Source organism: Zonotrichia leucophrys, chromosome 8, assembly GCF_028769735.1.
Source record: "Zonotrichia leucophrys gambelii isolate GWCS_2022_RI chromosome 8, RI_Zleu_2.0, whole genome shotgun sequence".
NCBI classification, from domain to species: Eukaryota; Metazoa; Chordata; class Aves; order Passeriformes; family Passerellidae; genus Zonotrichia; species Zonotrichia leucophrys.
This window is the reverse complement of record NC_088178.1, coordinates 2,715,130-2,728,792: the sequence shown is the minus strand read 5'-3', so window position 1 is coordinate 2,728,792 and position 13,663 is coordinate 2,715,130. Positions and strand designations below refer to the sequence as shown.

Genomic DNA, 13,663 nt, shown 5'->3' with positions numbered 1-13,663 from the left:
TCAGCTTGCTGATTTAATTAAAGTCATTTATTATCTTATAGTGGCAAGATGAAAATCCCTAGGATGGCAGGAATCCAAACCTGGTGGTGGGAATGAGGTGTTTGCAACCAGCAGGGCTGTGGCAGGAGTGTCCTGTGCCTGCATCCAGGGAAGAAGGGTTTGCTGCCAGTGCTTTCCTGATCCAAATTGTTTTTCACAGAGCCATAAGTTTGAGCTCTGAGTCCCTGCAACAGGCAGTTTCCAGGCAATGAAAGGCTCTCCAAGGAATAACAGAGCTCCTCTCCACCATCACCATTCTGTAGTCTCTGGGTTATGGAGTTCCTGCTGTATTTGTACATCTGCAGAGCCATTATTTGCCCCCACACACCCAGGGACTCAGGAGATGAGCTGCTGAGACACAGACAGCAGGGAAATCAAGGGCACAGCTAAGCAAATCTCCCTTCTCCTCCATTCTGAGGGACTCACACCCATTTTTGCATCCCTTCCCCTGAGAGGACATCTCCCGAGAATCCTTGTCCTCCCAGCAGCCACAAATAGACACAGAGCAAAATGTGGCAACAAAAACTGCCTGCCAAGGGCAAAATCATTTTTTAAAGGAGCTATGAATAGTAGGATGAGGGGTTTTTTTCTTCATGTTCCCTTCACGTGCTTTCCTATTATATTTCCAAGTGGGAATATCCCAGGGTTTATGTGCTTGGCCATGCTCATGTGACTCTCAGTGCTGGAACACAACCCTGGAAAATAATCCACAGAAGGATGGCAGGTGATGCTATCCATGGAGGAGCATCAGCCACTTCTCACAGAACCACTGAGGTCTGGAAAGACCTCCAAGGGCATTGAGTCCAACCATCATCCATCACTGCCAAGTCCAGCACTGAACCATATCCCCCATATCTATGCCTTTTCTGGAGCATTTTTACCATTTTTAAACTTCATTTTTTAGTTTTTTGGACTGCTGCTCAGTCTTCATTGCCACCAAAAAAGAAATTTTTGCCAGCAGGGAAGGAGAGGTGAGGGCAACAATGCCTCACCAAGCAGGTTTGTTCCATTTTCAGTCTCATGAGAAGGGTGAGACAATACAGGTGTTGTAATTCACACCATCACAATCAGAAGCCAATTATTTCTTAATTACAATACACTATAAGCGTTTCTTGGCCTATCAGCTTTAGGGTCTCCAAGGACTAATATATTAGAGTAATATATTATTATCTTAGAGCATTATATTATTATATATTAATATATATTTTTATAGATTACATATATATTAATATATAATAATTTCTATAAATATATATAATTGATATAATATATATAAAATAATATATATTCTTTTATACTAATATATAATAATATAATATATAATATATAATATATAATATATAATATATATTAATATAAAATAATAATATATTATCACTCTAATTTTATTGCTATTTTTACCATGCTGTAAATGCCTTAAAGCCAATCACCTAAAATTACCCTTTGTAAGTCCTACTACAATGCATCTTTCATAGCTCTATTTCTCCAAAGTATCCAGTCTTATTTACAAAACCATCCTTTAAAACTTGTTTCTAGTTCCATTTCTCTCTTAACAATGTCTGTGCTATTCCCTGGCATTTCTAAATCAGCATTTTTTATCTCAAGGTTTGCATTCAGACGCACACTATGTGAGCATTCTCTCAAGAATTTTCTACAAATCTACATTGGCTGCAGACCCCAGCACTGCCCTGGGCACCCCAGCAGCAGCAGAAAGCTTGAAAATCACCTCTCATTCTTCCTTAGCTCCCGAGGCAGCCCAAGGGCACAAATCCTTGAGTGCAGCTGGGGTGGATTGGCAGCCTTGGCATTCAGCTGCCTGCCCAGGGCAGGGGGAGCACATCACTGCTCAGCTGTGAGTGCTGGCACCTCGTTCAGGCAAAGGCCTTGCAGAGGGAGCTGCAGAGGATGGCATCCAGCTGCTCCCTCCCTGCTGCCTGCCCCAGGGCTGGCAGAGCTCTGCAGGACACGGGAAAGGCGTTTGGTGTGTTTGGAATGGCTCAGTGCATCCCCTCTGCTGCTGAGCTCCCTCCAAAAACACACCCAGATAACATCTTACAGCAGGCCTTTCTTTAAAAAGGTAAATAAATAACGGATGTACACACATGCAGCTGAGCTTCCTCAAAAAAACATATCCAGAAAACATTTTGCAGTGTTCCTTCACAGCCTTTCTGTAAAAAGAGAAATAAATCACAAGTGTACACCCATGCAGCTGAGCCTTCTCCAAAAACATATCCAGATAACATCTTACAGCCTTCCTTCGTGGCCTTTCTTTAAAATGAGAAATAAATCATGGATGTACACACATGCAGCTGAACTTCCTCAAAAAAACATATCCAGGTAACATTTTAGAGCATTCCTTCATGGCCTCTCTCTATAAAGAGAAGTAAATCATGGATGTACACACATGTAGCTGAGCTTCCTCCAAAAACATACCAAGATAACATTTTACAGCAGGCCTTTCTTTAAAATGAGAAGTAAATCATGGATGTACACACATGCAGCTGATCTCCCTCCAAAAACATACACAGATAACATTTTAAAGTCTCCCTTCACAGCCCTTCTTTAAAAAGGGAAGTTAAACATGGATGTACACGCATGCAGCTCAACTGCCTCCAAAAACATATCCAGATAACATTTTATAGCCTTCCTTCATGGCCCTTCTTTAAAATGAGAAATAAATAATGAATTTACACACAGGCAGCTGAGCTTCCTCAAAAAAACATATCCAGGTAACATTTTACAGCATTCCTTCATGGCCTTTCTCTATAAAGAGAAGTAAATCATGACTGTACACACATGCAGCTGAGCTCCCTCCAAAACCATATCCAAAAAACATTTTACAGTGTTCCTTCACAGCCTTTCTTTATAAAGAGAAAAAAAATCACAGATGTACACACATGCAGCCTGCTGTCACATGTGTGTATCCATGGAAAATGAAAAGCTCAGAATTCCTACACTGAAATATCTGCACATCCACCAGCCTCCTGCGTCCCCATCCATGCCCTAAGAGCACCCCAAAGCTGCCTGGTCCCTCTGGAGCAGGAATCCTCTGGCTGCAGGAGCCCCTGAGCTGCTGCTGGGAATGCTCCAGCTCCCAGGGCATGGGGAAACAGCTTTTTTTTTTTTTTTAATTTCTTTTTTCCACCAAATAAATCCACCCCTCCCCATCCTGGCTCATGGAAAGCTGGCCCAGGAGCAAGTTCACGTTCACAGCCTGGGGCAGGGCAGTGCCAGCCCTATGGTGGAGCTCAAATCCCCTCAGCTGCTTCCAAATTTGCAGCCTCCTCCCTGGGAAACTTCAGCCTGGCTTTATTTGAGTGACCACAGCTGCAGGAGGGAAGCTTTGGCTCCTCTGTCTCAAATGTGGTTTTGTGGGTTGGGATTTTTTTTTTATCCCCCCATGAGGCTTTAAGGTTTTGTTGTATGACCACTGGGTTTTGGCAGCAGGCACAGCTGGAGGCAAGGCTGGCTTTCTCTTTGGGAAGCATCTCAGAGGAAACTGGGCTGCAAATGGGATTGTGCAGAATCAGCTGTGAGGTCTGAGAGCTGCCGAGGCTGAGGCTCAGCTTGGGCCATACATGATGCAGCAAAAATGGGCACAGCCTCACATTTCCTTCTAAAAAACCTCAAAAAGGTTTTAATTCTATATTTTTATTGCTTCTTTTTTTAATTTAAATTTAAATTTTCTTTTTTAATAATTTAATTTTAATTAAATCTTTTTTATTTTAAAATAATTTATTTTTAATTTATTTTCTTATTTTCTTGGTTTTATTTTTAAATAATATAACTATAAAATTATTTTCTTATTTTGTTATTTTTATTTATACATAATTTCTTTTTAATTAATTTTATTGACTTTTAAATGGAGAATCAGTTTAAAATTAACTTCAAGGTGAGCAAGACAAAGTATTCATATTTTTCATTCAGAGGCTGCAGTTAAAAAAAAAAGGCCACAACAACGTTATTTTTTGATTCTGGCTGCTTCTAGTCTGCTTTACTGCTCTCTTGCCTGACAAGTAATTTAAATATTTCCTGGCTACTTTCCAGCTCATTTCTTCCCTTTGACACGGACAAAGATCAGACAGAGATGCAAACTGCTATAATCCTGAATCACCTGGCTTGTAAGGCCATGCTTAATTTAAAAGGAAATGAGAGGTGAGGGGAAGCTGCTTTCCTCTGGATGGGTGGGGATGGAGCAGAGTCCATGTGTTTTACAGCGCCTGCTGATCCTTGGCCCCTGCATGGCTGTCACAGGGCTCAGGAGCTTCTGCTGCATTTGACTGGCAGGGGGTGGCTTGTGCTTGTGAAAAATGTGTGTTTTATTACTGGCTTTTTGCAAATATTCAAATGAATATTATATGTGTTGTGTTAGAAAGTGATGCTGTATTAATTTTCTTAATTAGTGTGTTAAATATAGTTTTAGGGTATAACATAAGGTTAAATAGAAGCTGTGCTACGTAAGATTTTTCTAAAGAAAGGACTCGCAGCGAGATAGCAGCCACAGGACACCTCAATCTTTCAGAGAAAGGGAATTTATTGCTCCATTATCAGAAATTAACTTCTTTCTGCCTCCTCAGCCTGAAGACACAGTCAGGATTCAGAGGAAGAAGCTGACACTGCCCAGACAGAATCCTGTGTTTGAATGGAATTTATGCATCATGTATGAGGTGTATGAATATGCAATAGGCTGTTGCTTTTAAGGGTTAATCCTCTGTTAACGTGGATCCTTTTTTTGGGTTTATTTTGCCCAGAAAAAGGTACCCAGCCTGTCTGTAACTCTTTGATTCTGTTGTCTCATATTGTCCTAATCCAAATTGTCCAAATTATTATTACTCTAATTATATTGCTATTTTTACAACCATTTTATAATTCTTAAACTTCTAAAATTTTAAAAACAAGTGATTGGCATTTTCCACATGCTCCTAGTGACACCTTGGAACATGCACATTCTGAGTTATTCCCTGGGATTCCAGCTCCTCCTCACCAGCCCTCTCACACTCTGCTGACGCAGGCCAGTTAATTTTGGCTTCCAGAACATGCAATAAATAGAAAGAAGGCAACTGAAATAAAACCATATTTTTGCTGGGTTATTATTCCAAGCACTTCTTCGAGCTGCACTGGGCTGCTCCTCTCCAGTCCTGGGTGCTTCCATGGAAAGCTCTTTGCATGCAAACTTCCCCTCCCAGAGCATTTGAGGGGACTGCTCAGACCTCACTCTGCACAGGAATAAGATATTTTTTTAACCCCTCTGATACCAGAGAGTTCCCCCCTTGTCAATGGATTCAATCATCAGGTGTGTTACTGACAAAAATCAAGTATTTTTTATGTCAGTGACCCAAAAGCAGGGTTTTTTCCCAGCATCCTCTCAATTTTATGACATTTGTGTTTTTACTAATACTGAGCAGATATTGGGAACTGCAGTCCTGTAAAGGGCTCAGAAATGATGAGCAATATAAGCAGCACTGAATACCCTGGCAGTTCATATATTCAAAGCTTCACTTCTGCTTTCATGCTTTCTATGAATCACTCAGGTTTCTTTGATAAACCAAATACCACAAAGCTTTATGCCTCAAAAGTCTTCCCCCCCTCCTCTTCTGCCCCTGACACTGTCACTTTTAAAGTGACTGGAAATGCCCCCTGAGTCACCCAACACAAGCAGCTTTGCAAAGCATCCAGAATTAGAATGTAAAATTTAATTGAAAGTCCACAACCAGAAAAATAAAGACCCAGCCCATGTTGTCAGGATATTTTGCTGTTTACATTTTATTTCATTTTATTTCATTTTATTTTGTAATGACAACATTACGTCAGCAATGAGAACAGACCATTGTGCATCGCTCGCTTCAGTTACACAGCAAAGGTGGTTCCAGTTGTAAAAATAAATAATAAATAAGAAAGCAGCTGATATCTCTCTGTAAACACAGCCAGGACAACAGCCAGAGGCTCAGAGGTGGGACCAGGATGGGGGTGGTGGAAGAGGACTCAGAGTAACATCCCCAAACTGGTCTTTGGTCCCTTGCTCTGCTCAAGCAGCTGTGAAAAGCCCAAAGGATGCTGTGCTGAGACAGGGGGGCAAAAGAGAGTTCCCTTGGCAAGGAGTGAATTCCAGTGGGACAAGGATCTCCAGGTTTGGTCTCTGGGGATAAACAGAGCCCTGGAAAGCAGCTCTCAGCAGGGAGGAGTGCTGCTGGCACATTCCCCAGGACCCAGCACAGGCTCCACATCACCCACCATTGCTGCCAAGTGGGACCCTCACCTCTCCAGGACCCCAAAATTCTTGCTGAGAGGGACTTTCTGAAGAGCTGCCCCCAGGTCTGGGCTGGTGATGTGTCCTGCCACCCCCTGAGTCACTGAATTCACAGGATGGTTTCGCTCACTCCATGGGTTTCTGGTAAAGTGCTGTGGCTGCAGACTGGTTTCACCATCCAAGGGAACACCAAGCCCAATTATAAACCCAGGCAAAGCCCTGGTTTTTCTCTCCCATGTGTGAAAATCAAGTTTCCCATAGAGATGCTCACCAAAGTGCCTGTTTGACCTCTCTGTTCCCTGCCTGGGACAAGCTGCTGAGGTGCCATCCACACCTTTAAGGGGAGAGAGGGAACAGCATGGCCTACAAAGCATCCTTGCACTGCCATCCAAACTCTCTAGCAGCTCTCCCTGCTGCTACTGGTGTACCTTGCTCCAAAATTGTGCTACAAATCTGTCTGGTCCTCTCAAATTATTACACAGAAAAGGTGGGAGGCATGCTAAGTGCTACAACAGCTAAAATAATTTAATTTACAAGCTCCTCAGAGCAAGGTATACACGTGTGTGCTTTCAGCAGTGCTGCTCTAATAAATATAGCTATAATAATAATAATAATAATGATGAAATAAATAACAATAACAGGGATAAAACGTCACGCACGTGACTTAAGATTAGGTGCAATCTGAAGGTCGTGGAGCTCAAGCGAGGGATGAAAACGTCACTGCACTGGAAGGAGGTGGAAACTTCGATGCAGAGCATGCATAGGACACAGCTGGAGGATCTTGGGGTTAGGAGAAGGCAGGCTCAGGATTCCTCCAGTGGAAATTGCCACAAAGTCTCAGGGTTTTTATCCTGGCCATTCCCTGCGAGCAGGAGTGGCAGGTCCTGTGTTGCTTGTGGTAGTCAGAGAGCAGGTGGGAGCTCTTGGATTGTGGGTGCTCAGGGGAGTCCCATCTCTGAATGAGCTGAGTTTGAGCTAGGCTCGCAGCTCAAACCCCATTTCTTTCCATGTCTGCAGTGGCAAAGGTCTCCAGCTGAGCTGTGAGGGCTCCCACCCCCAGGGAGGGAGGAATGTGGCCTGGCAGCTCCTGAAGCGCTCAGGGTGCTGGGGATCTTGGGGTCAGGAGAAGGCAGGCTCAGGATCGCTCCAGCTGAAATTGCCATGTAGTCTCTGGGTTTTTCTCCTGGCCATTCCCTATGAGCAGGGAGTGGCAGGTCCTGTGCTGCTTGCGCCGGTCAGAGAGCAGGTGGGAGCTCTTGGGTTGTGGGTGCTCAGGGGAATCCCCTCTCTGAATGAGCTGAGGTGCACTCACAGCTCAAACCCCATTTCTTTCCATGTTTGCAGTGGCAAAGGTCTCCAGCTGTGAGGGCTCCCACCCCCAGGGAGGGAGGAATGCCATGTCCAGCGGCTCCTGAAGCGCTCAGGGTGCTGGGGATCCTGCTAAAACCCCACAGCTTCAGCCGGACCCCCGCCACACAGGCCTCAGCCCTCACAATCCGTGTCCCACCCTGTTCCTGGCCCCCCGGCTCGTCCCCTGGCTCAGGTCAGGTGTGTGAGCGCTTGCTGGTGCCGCGGCTGGCGGCCTGCCTGCTCATGTCCTGGTAGGAGGCGGATTTCAGGAAGCGGGGGTAGGAGTCCTTCTCCATCAGCGTGCGCGTCTTGGCCTGCGCCTCGTTGAAGCAGGCCGAGGTGGCCCCCGAGAGGTTCTTGCGGGTGATCTCTCTGGTTTCGTGGTCGATGTTCACCTGCAAGGCAGCAGCGCCCACAAACGTTAGCTCCTCTTCTATGTGAGGACAAAACCTGGTTTTAATTGGCCTTCAGATGTAGATGAAAATGCTCACAAACCTTTATATCCCTTCACTAATGTGCCTTCAGGGTTTTTGGGGTCTCCCCAAGCCTGGCTGCCATGGGTGTCCCAGACAGTGAAGTCCAGTTAAGCTCAACCTGTCCAGGCCCCTCAGGCAGGCTCCAGGACCACAGGCAACTTTAGCAAGCTCAGCTCTTAAGTGAGATTGTAACTGTCATATTTACTGAAAAAAATCCCTCCGCTAGGATTTCTTCTCCTGGGAAGCTAAAAAGCCTCAGAAAACAATGAAAACAATAATTATCTGATTGCTTTAGAATGTGGTCTGGAGATTGTTTACCAAGAGGTGAATGTTTGATTGGTTCCATGTGAATTGCTTTTAATTAATGACCAATCTCAGCACGCCGTGTCGGAAACTCTGAGGAGTCAGTCACGAGCTTTCATTATCATTCTTATTAAGCCTTCTGATGTCTCTTTTATCTTTCTTTAGTATAATTTTAGTATATCATTTTTAATATGATATAATATCACAAAGTAATAAATCAGCCTTCTGAGAACGTGGAGTCAAATTCTCATCTCTCACTGCATCCTGGGGTGAGACACAAACATCCCAAACACCCCATGAGATCAGCTCTTTAGTGATTCTCAGCTCAATTGTGATTTTCGGCTCTTTGCTTGCTAAGTGCCTTTGGCAGATGCAGGGAGAGAGAGGAGAAGGCTGTATGAGGTTCTACAGAGATGTCTTTATTGGCAGCTTCTGCCAAGGGTCTCAGTGACACCTCTTAAACTGGGCAGAAATAGGGGTTTTTATAGGATATAGGGGTTTTGGGAATCAGTCCAATATAAGGGTTAAGGTGAAAGTGACCTATCATCTTGCAGAGAGATAACAAGGGTCCAAAGGTGGAAGAGGGCCTTCTTTTGGTCCAGTAATCATGACTAGGCATTTCTTATCTTAGACAACTGACTGCCAAGGAGGCCTTGCAGGCCCTGTGCCTGCTACACTTCACAGTTAGACTCAGTTTCTGTTCCAACATTATGTGATGGACCACACAATGTTAGATCATGAACAAGAGCACACCTTCCCACTGACCTAACAGCACTTTCATCAAACACACCAGGATATTTTATTCCTTTCCCACCCTATTTCATGGGACAGAAAATGATCTCACCTCTCTGGGTGCCTCATTTTGGACAAACTCCTCGAAGATCCTATTGGCTTTGGAGGCCAGCTTGGTTTTCGAGCGGGTCTTTTTGAAATCCTCGCACGCCAGCCAGAAGTCAAGGTTCTCCTCGCTGAATTCAGTCTTCAGGAAGGTGTGGAATGCATTTACCCCACCTATGGAGGGGAGAGAAGAGCAGTTAATGGGAAGGGGGCCGGGGGAAGAGGACCAGCAGCAGACACTGCCTGGGGAGCGTTGCCCTGGGAGCTCAAACCGTGACATCCACAGATTTCCTTTCCTTCCGGGCAAATTCCACCCTCTGAGACACCGCTAATTGGCCTCTGGACTCCAATAAAATCCTTTCCCACAGACAAGTAATCCTCTGGTTTTATTTATCTGACCTTTCTGTAATGAGGTTTCAGAGTATTTTCTTTACAGCTTCGGGAAAGAGCTAATTCTACCTAAGGAGAAGCGCGCTGACGCATCGGAACGCTGCAGGAGCCTTAGTTCTGATTTCTCAGCCCAGATCTGGGGGGAATGAGATGCTGAGAATGGGAGAGTAATTGCAGCAAGGACTTCAAAGCTGTGCTGGGAGGGTGGATTAAGTTACAAAGCTTAGAGATGCTCATTAGCCATCACAGCACGTGAGGGAGATGGAAAAAAATACAGTTGGCCCCAGATTTTGGCTGTGGAAGGACTTTGTCTGGCTGGGGAAGATCTTTTAAGGTAGACAGCTACTTTTGGATTAAAATTTGGTGTTTCTGCCATTTGAATTTTGCAAAGCTCAATCAAGGTAATCGGTTTTTAAAGGTAAATAGATAATTACAAAGTCTTGGCTTGTTATAGTCAAGCAATCTCGTTTTGGCTCTCATAATTTGAGTTATCCTCTCCAACTATTGTAAAATTGTAAAAACAATAGTAAAAAATTGTAAAAACTGTTTTTGGAGACTGCCATTGTGCAGAGCCCAGTGTAAGGAGGGGATGATTGTGGGAATCCATGAAATCAGAGGGTTTTGGGAAAGCTGCAAAAGGCAGACCAGAAAAAAAAATACAATTGGCCCCAGACTAGCGCTATGGAAGGACTTTGGCTTGGGAAGATCTTTTAAGGTAGACAACCACTTTTTTCTACCTTAAAAGGATTAAAATTTGGCTGGGGAAGAGCTTTTAAGGTAGACAGCTACTTTTGGATTCAAATTCGGCACTTCTGCCATTTGAATTTTGCAAAGCTCAATCAAGGTAATTGGCTTTTAAAGGTAAAGAGATAATTACAAGGTCTTGGCTTGTTATAATCAAACAATCTCGTTTTGGCTCTCATAATTTGAGTTATCCTAACTATTGTAAAATTGTAAAAAAAATTTTAAAAATTGTAAAAACTGCTTTTGGAGGCTGCCATTGTGCAGAGCCCAGTGTAAGGAGGGGATGAGGTGTGGGACTAAAAGAGAGGTCCCATCTCTGGGTCTGGAGGAGCTGCCTGCACAGGGAGAGGCAGACAGCATCTCACAGGAGCCCTGTGCATCACAGACACACAGCTAATACCAGAGTAGGAAAAGGGCAAGGTTATCCACTCAAACAGCCGAATTCCTGCTCCCTGTGGAAGAGCCATCCCCGGAGGCACAGGACAGACAGACAGAGGGCAGCAGTGCAGTTGTCTGAACAAGCCTGAGGGGATGTGGCTGCACGGCTGTTTCCACCAGACACCCAGAGCAGACACTGCCTTCTCCCCAGTGTGGGGAAAGGGATGCTTTTGGAATGTCATGATGTTCCCCCTGGTGGGCTGCTCCTCAGGGGATGCCCGTGACAGTGCTCCTGTCCCAGGGCAGCAGTGAGACAACACTTCTGCCCCCCAAACACACCCAGCCAGGAGGAAAGGGTAGCTTCATGGGGTAGGCAACGAGCCCTGTGCCTCAGATCTGGGCAGGAAAGAGACCTCTTTCTAAACCCTCAAACACCTCATTTGAGGAGGAGGCAAAATTGCATCCTACACTGACTCCAGTCATACAGCTCACTGTGAGTACATTTGTCCTACACGCTCTCACCCAGAGAAGAAAACAAGATGCTACTCACTTTTGCTCTTGAGGAGCTGGTCAAAGGACTCCCTCCATTCCAGCACCTCTTGGGAGGAGTTTCTGAAAAAGATAAAAAGGATGTGAGGCTCTCTGTCCAGCGGTGAGGGACGGGAGCACTTCAGCTGGGAGACAGCAGCATTCAGCAGGAAACCAAAGCTAGGGACCAACATCCATTACCTGTGGGCTCTCTTTCCTCTCTCCTCCCTTTCTTTCACCTTCCCTGATGGCTCACCCGACCTCATCTCCATGCTGTTGGCCAGGAGGTTCTCTAGGGGATGCTCAGAAAAGCCCTTTTCTGCCGACACAAGTCCAGCAGGTTCTTTAGGGGATGCTCAAAGAGCCCTGTTCTGCCGATGCAAGTCCTGCAGGTTCTCTAGGGGCTGCTCAGAAAAGCCCTTTTCTGCTGACACGAGTCCAGCAGGTTCTTTAGGAGATGCTCAGAAGAGCCTTTTTCTGCTGGCCCAGCAGAGTCTCCTCTGCAGGAAAACCCCCTGCCCTCAGCACTGATATTCAGTGTTCTGTGTTTAATGCTGCCTGCATTCCCCGGGGATCCCAGCGCTGGTGTGAGGCACCAGGAAGGGCAGGAGCCCTGCGGGATCCCTGCCTCTCACCCGGGCCCTGCTCTCTGTGCCTAATGCCACAGCATCCGTTCCCTGCCGGGTTTTATAGCCGCTGGAGCAGGGGAGTGATCCGCCTTCCCGGCCCGCCTGGGTGGGACTACACGGAGGGGGAGCTGTGCTCTGTGCTCTGTGCTGCAGATGGGCAGGAGCATCCCTCGGGAATGGCACAGAGCTGTGCTTGGCTTACCTGCGCCTGGAGCCCAGCTGCAGCTTGCTGGAGCTCCCACTCCTGTGTCCCAGCTCGGGTTTGTGAAGCAGGATGCCCAAGCGGCTCTTCAGATCCTTGGCTCTGGAAAGGAGGGAGGGAGGGGTCCGATGGGATCTTTGGACCATCAGTCGGCTGCCCCCACCCCTGCAGGGGTTGCACCCCTGCTTCGCCCCCGGCTTCAGCCACTTCTTGGCTCTCTGGTGTGTGAAATAAACGCTCCCCCCTTGCTTTTCCTGCTCCCTGGCAACCGTGCATTAAGCCTGGGGGACCGTTTTCTCCTGTTCGCTTCCCAGGCAGAGACACATGGAATATAAAGCCGGGTCTTTCCTCTGGGGCAGGTAAAAGCTGCTGGAGTGCTGGAGACCCCCCCGAGCTCCCGGAGAGATCCTGGTTCCTTTCCCCACCCCACTCTACCAGCATCACTCCGCTGCTCCTAAATCGCTGGAAAAACACAGCGATGTCCTTCCTCTAGGCACAGCGGGAGCATTCCCCTGCTGCTGCTCCCCTGCTCTGATTTTTGGGGTGCCCCTGGGCTCCCAGGAGCCTGTCAGCAGGTCGTGGGCAGGCCAGAGCCATCCACCTACCCCATGGCTTTGGGAGGCAGCACTGATGCTCCTGAGCCAGAGGCTGGGATGCTCCTGCAGAGGGTGGTTCCGCCAGAGGCTGGGAGCCCGTGCCAGAGGCTGATGCTCCCTGCCTGTCCAGGCGAGCGGAGAGCACTCCCTGCAGAGGGTGTCGCGCAGAAGCAGGAGGAGGCGCCCTGCCTGTCCCCAGGGTGGCCCCGAGGTGCTGTGGCCCAGCTGCTATTTGCGTGCCCGCGGTTCGCTCGGGCGTCCCCAGGCGCCCATACAAAAAAATCAGGGTTTAAATGTCAAGCCGGCAGCGTGGGGGCTTGGCAGGAGGAGCAACATGTCACTGAACAGTTCGGCGGTGTTGACAAAAATACTCCTGCTGCTGTCAGCTCGGAGCAAGTTGGCAGAGCCCTGGTGTGTTTGTACAGCCCTGGCCATCCTCCTCTCTCTCTCCCTGCGCTGGTTTCACCTCCGTGTTCCCCTCTGGGGGAGCAGAAGGGATTCAGCCGCAAGGAATCACTTGGTGCATCCCGGTTTCTACCCTACCATCACATCGGCGGCGGCAGAGGCTGGTCCAGGTGCGACCCCTCTGCCTCCCAATGCGCCTTACCTTTCCAGGCAAGTGATGGGCAGCGCGGCTAAGCCCCGGCACATGCTGAGAGCTGGGCACCCAGGCATCCAGCAACTCATCGGCTCCTCCCGGGGGCTGCAGCAGGGGGATGCGGGCACCACCTGTCCCGGCGGCTGCGACAGCGGAGCGGAGCCGCGCTTTATATGGGCCGGGAGAGGGGAGGGGGACCCAGCATCACCGCAGCCTCCAGCCAACCAAAAGCTGCTCAGGCAGCGCCCCTGAAGAGGAGAGCTTAGGTAAGTTTGTGTGTGCTGCTAAGGGAGGGAGGAGTGGGAGGCCCAGGCTCGTCCTTGAGCATCACAGTCATCGCCGCTTC

At 47.4% G+C, this 13,663-nt stretch overlaps 1 protein-coding gene across 2 annotated transcripts; it reads right to left on the bottom strand.

The window, feature by feature from the left end:
* Positions 1-5,773: 5,773 nt before the first annotated feature.
* Positions 5,774-13,455, bottom strand: LOC135451118 (regulator of G-protein signaling 16-like). Of its 2 annotated transcripts, XM_064720019.1 has the most exons (5): positions 13,327-13,455; positions 12,124-12,225; positions 11,315-11,376; positions 9,260-9,426; positions 5,774-8,031 (listed from the first exon to the last, which is right to left on the bottom strand). In XM_064720019.1, exons 1-5 carry the CDS (start codon positions 13,404-13,406, stop codon positions 7,831-7,833), a joined length of 612 nt encoding a protein of 203 aa, XP_064576089.1. In that variant the 5' UTR covers positions 13,407-13,455; the 3' UTR covers positions 5,774-7,830. The 2 variants fall into 2 exon arrangements, with proteins under 2 accessions (XP_064576089.1, XP_064576091.1); XM_064720021.1 differs by lacking the exons at positions 12,124-12,225; positions 13,327-13,455 and adding an exon at positions 11,494-12,021.
* Positions 13,456-13,663: the final 208 nt, after the last annotated feature.